General features: G+C 38.6%; 1 protein-coding gene across 1 annotated transcript in view; it reads left to right on the top strand.

The window, feature by feature from the left end:
- PTPN13 (protein tyrosine phosphatase non-receptor type 13) overlaps nt 1-15,623 on the top strand; it is a 168,840-nt gene extending 153,217 nt beyond the window's left edge. The window contains exons 41-47 of the mRNA XM_090266264.1: nt 11-111; nt 1,621-1,769; nt 3,857-3,947; nt 6,206-6,543; nt 11,067-11,282; nt 12,366-12,428; nt 14,917-15,623. Coding sequence (XP_090122390.1) covers nt 11-111; nt 1,621-1,769; nt 3,857-3,947; nt 6,206-6,543; nt 11,067-11,282; nt 12,366-12,428; nt 14,917-15,015 — 1,057 coding nt within the window. The 3' untranslated portion in view covers nt 15,016-15,623. The remainder of the gene's footprint in view (nt 1-10; nt 112-1,620; nt 1,770-3,856; nt 3,948-6,205; nt 6,544-11,066; nt 11,283-12,365; nt 12,429-14,916) is intronic.
- Nucleotides 15,624-16,664: the final 1,041 nt, after the last annotated feature.

A 16,664-nucleotide genomic window follows, 5' to 3' on the forward strand; every position in this document is an offset into this window, starting at 1 on the left:
ATTTTCATAGGTTAATTCCAAACCCACAAGAAGGGCGGACTGCTGAGGAAATGGCATGGGGACGTGGGGGCTTGCCAGTGCAAACAGCCAACTGTGAGGGCGCCAATAAAGGCAAGGGTTTCATTAGTAAATTTTTTATCAAAAACAATGGATAGAAAAAAGGAAGGCCTGAAAATTACATAATTTTCAAAATACGTGGTTATGTTATTTAACATATGTAGACATTATTTGGTTCTGTACATAAAGTTAAACCACATAAGAGGCAAACATCAACATTCATTTATATAATCAGAACTTTGCACAGCTGTAAATTAAAATTTTCAGTGCCTTGGTGTAAAAACAACAAACACTACTTTAAATAGAAATAATTTTATCATTCTGAATTTTTGCCATTCTCATTTTCTGAATGAGAAGTCAGGGAGCACATTTTATTTATAGTAAAATAGGTAGAGTAGCTCAAAGATAGGAATTTATTACCCTTGAATCTCAACCTTATTTTTCAAGAGCTAGAGTCACTAGGTCTGTCCTTCCCATTACTGCCTCTCTCGATTTATAACTAAGCTAGTGGAGAAATGAAGTTCTTATCCAGACTGTCATCTCTCTTTCTTCATATAAGGACATGTTATACTAGTACAATAAAAGAGCACGGTTTTGTAATTTGAAGTCTTAATTAAAATAAAGAAGTTGAATGAGTACTTTCTGGATTTAGGTAGACTGTGGTCAGTGACACTGGTCTTCAGCCCCTCTAGCCTGTGCTCTTTAGCCCTTAAGGTCCTATTGCATTCATATTCAGCTCTGTAAGAGTCTGTGGTTATTTCATATGAGCGAATTTTATTCTCAAAGCTAGCCTTCACCCAGCCACATGTTAAGCTTCTTGATGTATCTCGTACAGCTTTGTATCCCCCACAGTGCCTACCATTACTATTGCCTGTGTAGTAGCTGCATCCTCAAAATACTGTAATTAACTAATTGACATAATTAAAGCTACACTTGTGCAGAGTATAGCCAGCTATCTCTCCCACTTTTTTTCAGGATAATAATTACCATCAGTTATAAGCAGTTTCCACAGAGCAGGTACTAAATTAGACACATCTATTCTAAGACACTGATATCACCTGTTTGACAAGTTCCTAAGACTCCAAGGGTTTCATTTGCATGTAGAAAATATCAAATACCAGAGATACTGGTACTGAGTACCAAAGTGAGTAGATAAGGGGAAGATCAGTGTTCTTGTGTATTGCCCCATTGTAAGGAATTTCTGAAGCTATTCCCTCTTTTCCCCATGTGCTTGAAAACTCATTTAAATGCAAAGTAATAGTAGGACTAGATACATATTCATCAAGAAAACAGTGCCATTTGAGTCAAGAGCCATAGGAATTTCTGACTAGTCAGTGAAGTGTTTGCTTGAAAGCTGAGTGCAAGTGCCTTGCTGTGGCCAGGATTTTCCTGTGTCGATTGTATTTATTTGCCTACCTATTTATTCTAGTGCCTTATTAATTCTAAAGACTCTTTCACTCTTGTAAAAATAGATGAGATGAGAATAGACTAAATTTAGTTCCCTTACTGGGTAAATCGGTTCTGGGGGAAAATTTTTTTAAACAGATGCCGTCTTCCTGTTAGGTCATCCCTTCCTGACAAATGAGGAACTCACTGCACTTCCCATCGTGCAAGTGCTTCCCTCTGGTAAATACACTGGTACCAAGCTGAAATCGGTCATTCGAATGTTGCGGGGTTTACTCGATCAAGGAATTCCTTCTAAGGAGCTGGAGGTAAGCAGTTCTGCCAATGGTTTTCTTTTTTTTCCTCTCAAACAAAATTTTAAAAGTTAGAAGAAATTTTGAAAATGTTTATTACTTTACAACTTAACTTTTAAGTCAAGTATCAGTCCAACCATCCTCTAAACATCATACTTAACACACTGTAGACATGGTTCATCATTAGCAACAGTTTCTAATTTAATGCAGCTCCAAGAATATACCATCCCCCTCAATTTTGCAAAAATGATTTCTTTTTTAAGGTATTAAGTTTAAATGTTAGAGACCTTCCATCACAACCCTTAATAAAGTAAATCTTTTATTTTTTCTCTATCACAGCAGCTTGTTAGTTTCTTCAAAGCATATATCACAATATTTGCTTGTTTACTCCTTTACTGCCTTTTTCTCCAATAAAGTATAAGCTCCAGGAGGCCAGAATCATATCTTTTTTCTCACAACTATATTCCCAACACTTATTACAGTGCCTTGCAGATAAATTAGAAATTTTCAGTATGTATTTGTTGAGTGTGTGAATGGATGGGTGGATGGATGGAAGGAATGAAAAGTGAAAAATAGTTGACTTCAGAACATGGTACTGTGTAACTACAGCTCTACCACATGGAATATTCTATGACCCCAACAGACAATATTGCCAAGAAACCGTGCTCCAGCTTATTATTTTAAGCCAAAGTATCTTTTTCTAAAGTGTAATTATAGGCTGCTGAATTTAAAAGTAAGGTACAGAGAATTGAAATGATGCAACTGTTTCAGAGTGAAAGGGGGTTCTTTCACACGGCGCCTTGGTGTAAAACCCAACAACTAGTGTTGAGGAAAACAGGTCTTTATTTACAATATTCCAACTTGGGGAGGGCAGTGAGCACTTTAGCTCAGAGCCCTGTTTTCCCATGGGACCCAGGACTTCCCTTGCTCCCCAAAAGGCTAGAAGCCAAAAACATGCCCAGAAGTTCCCCATCCCTTATCTGTCAGCTCTCTCCTTCAGGATCTGGGGTGCGATGTCATCAGCCTCCATATAACAGTCCAGGAAAACGTGTCATGTTGCACTGGATCACACATGGTTCTCTCTTTGCCCTTTCTAAGCCGCATGGAGTTCTCTGCCCTCCTTGAAAACTGTGTGGATCTCCTTTCCTCCTCTCAAAGCTGCATGGAGATCTCCTCTTCTCAAAACTGCATGGAGAACCCAACTAAAATGCCTGCCACCTATTTTTAAATCCCTGACTGCGTCCTGTGATGCAGTGGGCATGGTAACCAGTTCTGACCATTCACAGAACCTTGCACAGGCTTTGTGTGCTTTTTCCATACCATTCCAGGGTCCAAAACCCCTCCCATCCTCCTGGGACCTTGGAAGAACCAAAACAATTTGCATCACAAAGACACTAGCCACTAGCCACAGGCATGTGAAGGCATCTTAAAAGCTGTTTCCTTTCCCCATTCCCCAACCTGCAGGCTCTGGGGATTTTTGGACACCCACATTCCGTAACACAGCCACAACGCAGGGATACTGGCAGCCACCAGTGGTAGAAGGGGTGGGACCTGTGTGTCATCTGGAGCCTCTGGAAAGAGCGGCTCTGGTCACACCGTGATTTCAGCCAGCGAAACTGATTGCAGTCCTCTGGCTTCCAGAAGAGAGACAGGATAAATTTCCGTCGTTTTCCTTCATAGGTTCTGTAAATGTGTTACAGCAGCCACTGGACATTATGGGCGATTGTAGGAGATTGTGTAGATTATATTCAAGATTCTTTGTAGTTTTAAGATGCATGTATTCATTATTTCAACCAACTAATAAATATTTAAGGCAAAATAGAAAAAATAAAAATAAAATTAAGCTACAAAGTGCTATCTCACAAAGTTATTTGACTACATGTTAAGATTTTTGCAACAATATATTCTAACAACTGGTGTATCAAATTAGTATTGGGAATTTGGGCTTATTTATCTTGACAAGACATATTTATTTATTAACACTAGAAGTCTTTCCTGAACAACAGCCAATTTTACATCCTGAACATTTAAAGCATTTGCAGTTATTACTGAATTACTGCTTATCTTGACAAATTTAACTTTATTTCCATTTTTGCTTACAGAATCTTCAAGAATTAAAACCTTTGGATCAGTGTCTAATTGGACAAACTAAGGAAAACAGAAGGAAGAACCGATATAAAAATATACTTCCCTGTAAGTTTCAATTTGGCTTCAAATCAAATGTATAATTTAAACTGATTTAAAATTTTTATGCTAGTTCATCTTATCTAGCTCTCACATAAGTATACAAAGACTTATATTAATAACAAATAAATTGAGGTCTACAATATGAATTTCTTTTTAAATTATGTATTGTGAAAATCAATTAGAGGAATATTAAATTTTTCTTATACATTCATGAATTATTACTAGCATTTATTAAAAATTAATCAGTGATGCCCTGACTGGTGTGGCTCAGGGGGTTGGGCATCATCCCACAAACTGAAAGGTCACTGGTTCTGTTCCCGGTCAGGGCACATGCCTCAGTTGCAGTGTGAGAGGCAACCAATTGGTGTTTCACTTGCACATTGATATTTCTCTCCCTCTCTTTTTAAAGTCTTTTTAACAATATGAATTGTCTCCTGGATGAGCAATTTCTTAGTTCATATGTAACAACAACATCTCTTTATTCAACTCATTATAAGTTTAAAGAAATGTATATAGTACATAACAGCTATGTAACATGAATGTGGCTATAGTGGTACTACCAGGTTGCATTATACTTTGAATTATTTCAGGTACCAGAAGAAAAAAAAAAAGTAAGTCTTTTTACCCATGTTTTTTACCCATATTATCAAATATTTTATTTTTTACAATTACATATGAATATATATATAGCCAAAATATTAATGTCTAGCAACTTTTTATAAAAGTTATCAGCCAGCCCTGGCTGGTGTGGCTGGTGTGAGCGCCAGCTTGAGAACCAAAGGGCCGCCAGTTCAATTCCCAGTCAGGGCACGTGCCTGGATTGTAGGCCAGGTCCGCAGTTGAGAGCACGCGAGAGGCAACCACACATTGATGTTTCACCCCCTCTCTCTCTTCCTTCCCCTCTCTCAAAAATAAATAAGTAAATAAATAAAAATTAACAGCCACATTTGTGTGTGTGTGTGTCTGTGTGTGCATAATGACACACTGTCCCATCTTTGTCAGGAAGACATAAATCTAAATAACAGAACGAATAGTGACAAATCATGCAATAAATAATAATACAATTGCATTTTTTCAATCAAGATGAAAAACACAAAATTCATTTTGGAAACTTGGAAGAAGTGAATCTTAGCATTTTAAAATGGAATAGATTATGGTTTGGCATAAACTTAGGTGGTACTTATAGCAGGTTAAGAAAAAAAAAGGCCAGGCTATTATCTCAAAGTCAGAGCAGGATAAGCCATAAATCCAAAATTAGTGAGTCAGTTTGTTTCTGTGGACTATGAGACACAAGTCAAGTAATAGAAGAGAAATTAATGTAGGATTTTGAAATCCATTATTAAAGTCACAATTCGGTAATCAAAGAAATTACCAGTAAAGTTTATAAATATTTGAAATAGGAATTACTGCTAATGTATAAGTACATACAAATTAATTTTCTTGCATAAGACAGTTTATGTATACTTTTCACCAGAGCAACCTATGTTCAAAATTTATATTTTGACTATATGAAATTACAATTAGACAAAGCCAAGAGTCTCTATGACTAGAGAATAAAGTAAGCTCCCTTTATATTCATTGTATTTACTATTTTGGCTGCTTATTGAAAAGAATATAACTTAATTAGATGAGCAGGAGTTATGTCAATTATATTTGTAATAAGTAATAGTTTCACTGATACTAATCTTTGTTTTATGGAATAATTTTTCTGCATTGTCATTCATTATTAAATTTATTATTGTCAGAATTTAAAATAAGGATGGAAAAGAAGTAACAAAGTTGCATTTGTTTCTCTAGTTAGCTATTAAGAACTTCTAGTTGGCCTGCGAACCAAGTGTCACTGGTTCAATTCCCAGTCAGGGCACATGACTAGGTTGCACGTCAGGTCCCCAGTTGGGGGTGTGTGAGAGGCAACTACACAGTGATGTTTCTCTCTCTCTTTCTCCTTTCCCCTCTCTCTAAAAATAAATAAATAATAAATAAATAAGTTGCTTTAAAATTAAAACAAACTTCTAAATGCATTTATTCATTTGTTGATTTTCATTTTTTCAGCCAGATCTATGTAAATAATACCAATTTTTCTGTCAGAAAGTTTCCATCTTAGATATACATATAACTGCAGTTCGAAAATATGCCTTTATTAAAGTGTGATTTCATCTCTAATCATGAGGAATTTTTTATAATCTTTGACCCAGCCTATTTATACAGCTCTTGTTTTAAATGAACGAGATAAATGGCTCTGTTTTGTGGTGGGAAATTTGCAGATGATGCCACAAGAGTGCCTCTTGGAGATGAAGGTGGATACATCAACGCCAGCTTTATTAAGATGCCGGTGGGGGAAGAAGAGTTTGTTTATATTGCCTGCCAAGGACCTCTCCCTACAACGGTTGGAGATTTCTGGCAGATGATCTGGGAACAAAACTCCACAGTGATAGCCATGATGACCCAAGAAGTAGAGGGGGAAAAAATCAAATGCCAGCGCTACTGGCCCAACATCCTAGGCAGAACGACAATGGTCAACAACAGGCTTCGGCTGGCCCTTGTGAAAATGCAGCCACTGAAGGGCTTTGTAGTAAGAGCAATGACGCTAGAAGATATTCAGGTAAGGGAATTAAATCTTTCATTTTACTGAGACTTCTCTCCTCCTTGGAATGCAGGCCTGGACACTTTCCATGATTGTCTCAATGTATTTCTCAAAAAAAAAAAAAAAAAAAAAAAAAGTGATTTCTTGGTTCCCATTTCAGTGGAGCTAATGCTACCTATTATTTTTTATATGATATAAATTTAAATGTGACCCTCTTCATACATTATTCCAGTTTCCTCCTGCACGTACTGTATTAAAATGAAAATAAGAATACAGGGTTTTTAATGTTATCATCCATCATCCTTTGCTTAGTGATAGCACAGAATGGCTCAGAGGCTATGTGCTAGAAACTTTGTTTTTTCTTTTTTTTTTTTAATATGTGTTATTGATTATGCTGTTACAGTTGTCCCAATTTCTTTTCCCTCTGCTCCCCTCCACCTAGTGACACCCCCTCCCTCCTACTGTCCCCCCCCCTTAGTCCACGTCCATTGGTTGTGCATATAGTTCTTCTCAACATCTTCCTGTCCACTCCACTCCCTCCTACTATGCTTCTTATTTCCTGCACTCCCTTTCCCCCTTCCCCTTCCCCGCTATCCTCCCCCCAATATGTTCCCCATACCTATAATTCTTTTTCCACTCTTGTTGCCTACTTAGTTTGCCTTTGTTTTGGTTCCCTAGCTTCTGTTGTTGGTTGTTGTGATTACAGTTTTCATTTTAATGTTCATAGTTTTGATGCTCCTTCTCCTAAACAAGTCCCTTTAACATCTCATGTAACAGTGGTTTGGATCTGATGAACTCCTTCAGTTTTACTTTGTCCTGGAAGCACTTTCTCTGCCCTTCTATTTTGAATGACAGCTTCACTGGATAGAGTAATCGTGGCTGTAGGATTTTGATTTTCATTACTTGGAATATTTCTTGCCAGTCCCTTCTTGCCTACAGAGTATCCTTTGAGAAATCAGCTGATAGTCTTATTGGGACTCCTTTGTACATAATTCTCTTCTTCTCTCTTGCTGCTTTTAAGATTCTCTCTTTATCCTTAATTTTTGACATTTTGATGATAATGTGTCTTGGTGTGGTTCTCCTTGGGTCCAGTTTATTTGGAACTCTCTGTGCTTCCTGGATCTGTAAGTCTTATTTCCTTCCCCAAGTTAGGGAAGTTCTGCTTCATTATTTTTCACATAATTTTTCAGTTCCTAGTTCTTCTTCTTCATCTTCTGGCAACCCTATAATTCATATGTTCGCTCTCTTAGAGCTGTCCCAGAGGTTTCTGAGCTTCTCCTCATTTTCCTCACTTTTTGTTTCCTCTTTCTGCACTGATTGACTGTTCCTTCTCTATGTTTCGATTTGTTGATTTGATCTCTGGTTTTCCTTCCCTTACCACTTGTTTTGTATGTGGTTTCGTTCATTTCAGCAAGACTAGCCTTCATTCCTTCCCCATCTTGATTAAGTCTTGCTGTTAGGTCTGAAGCTGCCTCATAACTGTAGCTCTGAACTGAGCCTCAGAAAGATTACCTATCTGCTGGTTCAATAGATCATATACTTGCTGTCTGGTCAGTTGTGTGATTGGGATCTCTATCATGATCACTGCCATCCTAACAGTTTTGTGTTTACCTTTGCTTCCTGGGTGGGGCTGTCACACCTCCTACACTATATCGGGTGGAGCCCCGTGCACTGGTCACTACCGGGCAACCCTTCTCACCACGCTGTGGCGATTTGTGTGGTGGCGGGGGTCCAAGATGGATTCCTGCCATTTACTCTCTCCTGAGAGACCGGGAGCCTCCCTCTCTGTCCCCACTCCCTCTGGACCTCACAGTCCGAGGCAATGGGGGCCTGCTTTCCCTGGCATTGGAATCGCGAGTTGGTGGGTCTGGTCTGCAGCCAGGGGTGCTCCTCAGGTGCTTCTTGTCTCCCCTTAAATATGGGTGTCTGTGCATACCGCGGTCCCACCGCCTGTCACCGCAGCTGCCGCCACCAGCACAGTTTGACCTCTCTGCCCCAGCTTCGCCCCTCCTACCCATCCAGACGAGCACCACTTGTTCTTAACTTCATACGCTGGACTTCCATGTAGCTTTATTTTCTGGAACTTCTGGTTATTTCTGGTTTTGCGGTAGTTGTAGTCCTGCTTAGTTGTGGAGGGAGATGGAGCATGTCGGTCTAGGCCTCCATCTTGGCCAGAAGTTCAACTTCCTTTTTTTTCATCAAACCTCTAAATTGACTCAAAAATTGTTTTGGTTTTTTTTTTTTTTTTTTTGTATATGTGTGTATGTTTTTTTTTAATCTTTAAGTAGAAGATATTCCTCCATAACGACAACATCTTTGATAATACATGGACAATTGTAGCATAAACATTTGTCATTCAAGTAATTCCTACTGTGGCCATCTAACCACTGAATAAATTTAGCTTGAATTAGACAATTGGGTATACCTTAAAAGAGCTATTACTGCTTCCTTACCTCCACAGTTTATTTTACTCTTCTCCACAGTAATTCTAGCTAGGCGTGAGTAATGTGTTTCCTCTTGGAGTTTTAGCTTTCTTTAAGAAAGAGTAATTTTTTTTCTTTTTTTTTACTTTCACAGAAACAAAGCACACTAGCATATTGACTCAGTTCTACTGGTGGCATGCAAACATAGCCTGAAAATTTCCTTCATGATTTTTAATTTTACAAAGAATTAAAGTTTATACCTTCTTATTCATTACACCAGCTTACATTACTTATGCTAACACAATTTTTTATATTCCTTAAATTATTTCTTTAATCAACACATGTTTATAGAGTTCAGGCCATGTTAGGGAATCTGAGGATTCAGCGGTTAACAACACAGAAAGAAATCCCTGACTTCATGAAGCTTACTTTCTGATGACACCCTGGCTGGTTTGGCTCAGTGGATTGAGCGTCGGCCTGCGAGCTAAGTGTCGCTGGTTCGATCTTCCAGTCAGGGCACATCAGAGAAGGAAAACTCTGACTCCAAAAAACCTCCGCTGCCTTGCGGCATACCTCTTCAGGGGAAAGGCTAAGGGAGTAAACCCCGACAGAAAATCCGGAGCCGGAGTCCCTAAGGCGGTTTGACGTTGTAGTCAACACCGGCAACTCCTGCGGCGCACCTGAAGCCAAGCTGTATTGACTCCGTCTTTCCCTTGGACCCTTCAGCTGCGAAGAGAGGGGGGGTCTGATGCATGGGCAACAGCAGACCCTCCATATCACCCTGCCCAGGCTCTGTAGCTTCAGCTTCACTGGAGAGGACACTCCAGTGTCATCGCAAGATGTCGATTCAACACGGGAGGAGACAGATACCGTGTCACTCCCGAGTCGGACTGCACAACCATTCTCGGCAGTGCAGATAGACTCTTAAGAAGCTACACCATCGTCTCTCGAGACGGACGGCTGCCGACGACGACGACGACTTTCTGATGAGAAGATAATGGTGCTGTGGAGAAAACCATGAAGGTGTTGAATGAACCACAGAGATATCCAGGGAGCAGTTCAGTCAGGAAGGAGTGCAAAGGCCCTGAGACTGAATTGTGCCAAGTGTTTCTAAAGAACCACAGAGAGGTCCCTATAGCTTGAAAAAAGCGGCCAGGAGGAGGAAGTTAAGTCTGAGAGGTAGCTGGGCCAAATTATGTAGCGTTTTTAAGCCATTGCAGTGATGCTGGCTTTTATCTGGGGTGAGTTTGAAATGTGGTCATTAAAAAATAATTGTTATTGAAATGTATTTTCTTTTAGGGTTTCCAAAAAGTAGTTTTTACAAATATTTGAAATGGGGATCTAGGCCTTGTGGAGTAGCTCAGTTGGTTAGAGCATCATCCCAGTACAGTAGTCCCTCTCTATATCGCAGTTCGCTTATCGCGGTCTCACTGTATCGCGGGATTTGTAAAAGTATTATATTTAATTATTTATCGTGGATTTTTCACTATATTGCGGGATTTTGCGGTACTGTATGCGTATGTTGTTAAATAAAGTTACGAAGGTTTGAGAATGTAGAATATGTTTAAGAACATAAGTAGTGTTTATAAAAGTGTGGAAAATGTTAATAAGGGAGTGGGAAAGGTTAATAAGGGACTGGGAACGGTTTATAAGTGTGTGGGAAGGGTTTATAAGCCTTAAAATATATAAATACCAAAATAAATGTAAGGTTCCTACATCGTGGATTTTCACCTATCGCAGGGAGGTCTAGAACATAATACCTGCGATAAGCGAGGGAATACTGTACACCAAGTTTGGGGGTTCAATCCCCAGTCAGGGCACATACAAGAATCAAACAATGAATGCATAAATAAGTGGAACAACAAATCAGTGTCTCTTTCTCTCACTCTCCTCTCTCTCTAAAATCAATAAAAATAAAAATATTTTTAAAAATTAAATGTGGATCCTTGATAAAGGCCCTTCATGCATTGCTGTTTGATGGTGTCTTTTTGTTGCTTTCTTTCCCTTTGACTTGATCCAATGGAAAAGTCAGAAATTGAAAGGACAAAATATTAAGAACTAATTACATGTGTACAATATAGTATGCCTTTATATTCTTATTCTATTGTATAATTTCAGACAAGAGAGTTGCGACATATTTCTCACCTGAATTTCACTGCCTGGCCAGACCATGATACACCTTCTCAGCCAGACGACTTGCTCACTTTTATCTCTTACATGAGACACATTCACAGATCAGGTCCAATCATCACACACTGCAGTGCTGGCATTGGACGTTCAGGGACCCTGATATGCATAGATGTGGTTCTGGGATTAATCAGTCAGGATCTTGAGGTGAGTACAAGTATAGGCTGAATGATCACTTGACCAGAAATAACAGTGGAATCTAATTTTTTAGTAATGTGTTGTGATCTTGAAATTTTTTATCAGTTTGTATGAATGTCTTAATTTTATTATAGAATTGTATTTTAGTAAACATTCAAAACTGTATAGATCATAATCTAAAAGAAAGAAATTTATTTGTTTTACTGGGGTTTTTTTCACCGTGTGCTCTAAAGCCCCTTAGTGCATTTTACTCTTTATAGTCTTCAGGTTTGTATAAGATAAAGTCAATATTGTTATCATACTTTTAGGGGTAGAAATATTGGAGCACAAAAGAAAGTGCATTTTGAAAAGAACAGGTTATACTCTTTTGTTGTTGTTGTTGTTACCCATAGGTAGGAAATGTAAATTTTGTTAAATTGATGCTAAATAGTCTATCTCTAAACAATTACTCCCAATTTAAAAATTACTTCTAAATAAACAAAGCTAATAAGTGTAATATTGCTTAAAACCTAAATTAGTATAAACCTTACATAAATATTAGAATATAGAATTATACATAATATAAAATTAAAATATTTGTCTTATATAGAATTTTAGTTAAAAACATTCTTTCACTTCACATCCTATTATTATATCTACCATAATAATTTAAGTAGAACAGAATGAAATAGTCTACTTCTCCGTTTCAAGCTATTAACTATCAATGAAAATAAAAAAGATCAGAAATTTGTGGGTGGGGCAGGGGAGAGAGCAATGGGGGAAAATTGGGACAACTGCAGTTGAACACTCATAAAAAAAATTAGAAAGTAGTCAAATTTCAGAGGGACAAGAATTTCTGTTAGGGGTTTTGAAATAGAATAACCTTCCCTAATTCTTGAAAGATCATAAATAATATTATCAAATGATGGCAAAGTCAGTTCACCAACTTATTTGTCCAGAACAGTCTCCCCAGACTGCTAGGAGGGGAAGAATGCATCCCAGAAATCTGTGTGAGTCACTGCTCTGTGGGTCTTTGGGGTTCAAATCTGGCTCTCCTTTTAACCTAACATTTAGACTGTTTTGTCGTGTTTTGCTTTGTTTTTTTTTTGGCAGTTTGACATCTCTGATTTAGTGCGCTGCATGAGACTACAAAGACATGGAATGGTACAGACAGAGGTGAGTTTTAGTATCTTCTAATGAGAATTTTTGTGAAGTTCCTGATATTTTACAGGTTCCAGTTAAACCACTTCTGTTTCAAAGATTTATGATAATGAGGGACATTTTTTAACATGAGGACTAATTCAGAAAAAAATGAAAATATTTCTGGGATATCTTTTTTTAAATATTGCCTTTCAATTTTAAAAATGAGGAAATGCAGTATCTGCACTGAATAGATCACAGAGTATGAGGTGGCATATTGGGGGCAAAACTGAGGGGCAGAAGAAAATGGTGCATAACTGGTGGCATTCTTTCCCCATAGCCAACCAAAAAGATAGAAGGCAACATTCTTGCTACAGAAATTCCCCAGAAGGGAATGGATTCAACAGCATCGACTAGAAGAAGACAGGAAGGCAGGCTGGGTTGCTTGCCTTGGACAAGCACTCTTGCAGAGAGTGAAATAGTGGGTCTGTTTGTCCTGTTTCAGTCATTTTCATTTCAGTCACTTGAAATCAAACCAGTTTCTCACTGACTGATCTAGGCCTCGCCTCGCTTCCTTCACAGGGAATGTCTTAGTTAAGAGTCTGCCTGCTCTGAGCAGTTCAACTCTCCTTTTTGTTTGTACTGGGGGAAGGGAGGTGGAAGCTATTTTCACATGTCTATAAATTCACATTTCTCTAACTCTTGAAATATATAGACGTTTACTTTTTTTTTTAATTTGTTTTAGATTTTATTATTTTAGAAAGGGGCAAAGGGAGGGAGAAAGAGAGGGAAAGAGACATCAATGTATGAGAGAAGGTTGCCTCTCGCATGCACCCCCAGTGGGGGACTGGGCCCACAACCCAGGCATGTGCCCTGAGTGGGAATTGAACCAGCTACCTTTCAGTTCACAGGCCAGCACTCAGTCCACTGAGCCACACAAAAGTTTACTATTCTTAAAATTAGAATTTGCCTACTTTTCCTTCTTACATCTTTTTAATTAAATCTCCTAAATATTAAGCAGACTTACAGGCACACTTTTTAAGTAAAGAAACATATTGAATTATGTAAGCAGTTCTTCAGACCCAGGACATTCACTGGTTCAGCAGATGTTGAGAGGGCCTGCTGTGGACCAAGCCCTCTTCTAGGTGCATGGAGCACATCAGTGAATAAAGATCCCGCCAAGAATAACAGAAATCGTCTAGTAGGGTCGTGATGAGGAAGGCAGATAATAGACACATTAAATAGGTAAATTATATAGGTTATGTGCTCTAGAGGGAAAAAATGTAGAGCAGGGTGCAGAGGATGAGTTGTGGCATGTTGAGGTGCATTTTAAGTGGGTGGCACACTGAGAATAAGTAACACTTATGCAAAGATTTGGAGAAGCTGGCAGAGGGCATCATGCGGATATCTGGGAGAAAGAGCCTTTCAGGAAGACAGAACGACCTGTGTGGGAGTCCAAGGTGGGAGTGAATCTTGTGTGTTTTAAGTTCAGGGCCAGTGTGGCTGAGGTGGAGGGACGAGGGGGCAGATGAGAGGGAGGGATCAAAGCCAGGACTAAGGTTTTCTTTGAGTGAAACGGAGCCATGGCAGGATTGTCAGGATGGAGTGACTGATCTGACTCACATTGTAAAGGGCCACTCTGGCTGCTGGGTTGAAACAGGTCCTAATTTGGGGGGGAGGGTGCAAGGTCAGAAGCAGGACTGGTTCATGCTGGAATAGTGGGTGTAGATATAGGGAGAAGAGAAGTGGGTTCACCAGTGGATTTGTGGTGAGAGAAAGTTAAGGATGAACGTGGGGAAGATAAAAGAGGAGCGAAAAGCATAGACGGGTTACTTGTTTTCCTACTCTTCAGAGTTGTTAGTGTTTTGGCAACATTCTCACATGCTATGCATGCACGAGTGCATGGGTGTGCACAAGCGCATGGGTGTGCATGCTCACACACACGCACCTGTTTTCATTGCAGTTCAGCTATACTTCCCATTTAGTCTACTGTGAATTTTTTCAATTTCATTTCAGACTCATTAATTTCTTGTCAAATAACAAGAAAGCTCAGATCCCTGCACCATCAACTTAATAGAAAATAATTTAACCAAAAGAGTTAATTTTCAAAAAAAAATTTATTTCTGCATTCTTCTCTTCCAAATATTAGAAGAAAAGTATTTTGTGTAGCTTCTTAGGTATTAACTTCTTCATATTTCAAAATATCAAAATGAGTTCAATGAATCTAGGAAAAAAATTGTAGGAAGTTTATTTTTTTCAATGATAAAAGCAAATTACAAAAAAATAGAAGTGGTTCTCACGAGTTAGAGACAGCTTCAGTTGGCACTCGGGAATATTTCTATCCATTCCCACCATCCCACCCCGAGGCTTTTTCCTTTCTCATTTTTTCAATCTGGTTTTTAAAAGTCATTTTTTATGACACTGCACAATTCTGTATCTTGCTTCTCACATAAATTACTCAAACATCAAATAGTGGTGAAGCTATATTTCTAAAATACACCTAAAGTCTTCTCTCCCTCCATAGGATCAATATATTTTCTGCTACCAAGTCATCCTTTATGTCCTGACACGTCTCCAAGTTGAAGAAGAACAAAAAGAGCAGCAACAGCCTGACATGACCTGAAAAAACAGCCTCTGGATGCCTTTCCGGTCCTCGCCTTAACTTCCAACAGATGTTCCTGTTATCCATTAAAAACAAAGACCACAGGACAGCGAGTCCATGCAATATCGTTATGCTTATTCTCCTCTACCTTAGAGGGGCATGCTTCATAACAGTAAATAATGTTGAAATGCTGTATTTTTACAGCTACTTTAACCTGTGATAGTTTTTTTTTTTTTTTTTTTTAATTTAACACTAACTGAATAATGCAGCTCTTAGGGACAATTAAGGCAGCATTTAATTATAGTGGACATTGTTACAAGGACACACTGAGTCTATTTTCAACGTACCAATCTTGTTTATAAAAAGTTATTTTCCAGTATTTTAGTAAAGTAGTTATTTTATAGGGATACTTAAAACCAATATTTAAGCTTTAACTGACAGTAGTATTGGCATAGAAAAAAAAGTAGCAAATGTTTACTGTATCAGTTTCTAATGTTTACTATATAGAATTTACTGTAATATATTTATATACTTTTTCATGAAAATGGAGTGATCAGATGTTTGTAACTGCATCATCTATTTGTTATACATCATCTCACTTTGTAAATAAAATACACCTTAAAACATGAGCAAGCCCAAAGAATGTGCAAATTAAATATTTTCAGTGTTTTATTTTTTTTAACAACACCCAGGCCCCCTGGGAAGGCAAGGACTCCTAGACCCCAGATTTCCATCTTTCCACTTGGGCTCAGGGGTGCCAACCTAAGGGACCCAGAGTGTCGTCAAGAATTATGGTGGATCTTGAGGAGTTCCTTCTTTCTTTCTGCTGTATAGTATTCCATTATGTAAATGTACCACAATTTTTTGATATACTCATTTACTGATGCACACCTGGGCTGTTTCCTGCACTTGGCTATTGTAAATAATGCTACTATGAACATAGGGGTGCATAGGTTCTTTTGAATTGATGTTTCAGGATGCTTAGGGTATAATCCCAGCAGTAGGATCACTGGATCAAAAGCCAGTTCCATTTTTAGTTCTTTGAGGAAATTCCATACTGTTTTCCACAGTGGCTGCACCAGTCTGCATCCCCAACAGCAGTGCACCAGGGTTCCCTTTTCTGATGATGGCCATTCTGACAGGTGTGAAGTGATATCTCATTGTGGTTTTAATCTGCATCTCTCTGAAGGCTAGTGATGTTGAGCATCCTTTCATATGTCTATGGCCCCTCTGTATGTCCTCCTTGGTGAAGTGTCTCTTCAGGTCCTTTGCCCATTTTTTAACATGGACATGGACAACAGTGTGGTGATTGTCGGGGGAGGGGAGAGAAAAAAAAAAAAAGAATTATGGTGGATCTTGATCGAGGTCTGACCTGAGGGGCAGGTACTGACAGTAGCTAAGAAATTTAGTCTCCCTGCTGCTTCCCTGGGAGTAGTGCCAGTTTACTGTGCTTAAATCAGAATAGCTTAAAGTTCTAGGTGTGGTAAAGCCCAAAATATCTCAGATGACAAGGAGTAATGAAAGATAACAATATCACACCTCCTGGGAGATTTATATTTGCTTTTGCCTAAAGAGAAAGAGGTCAACCTCAAGAATCGGCTTCTGTTTCTCATTACTGAGCGTGTCTTACTAAATCCATTTCTGACAGCCTTCCTCCCCTCAGCATGAGT

Source organism: Furipterus horrens, unplaced genomic scaffold (genome assembly GCF_987537825.1).
Source record: "Furipterus horrens unplaced genomic scaffold, mFurHor1.1.pri manual_scaffold_2, whole genome shotgun sequence".
NCBI lineage: Eukaryota > Metazoa > Chordata > Mammalia > Chiroptera > Furipteridae > Furipterus > Furipterus horrens.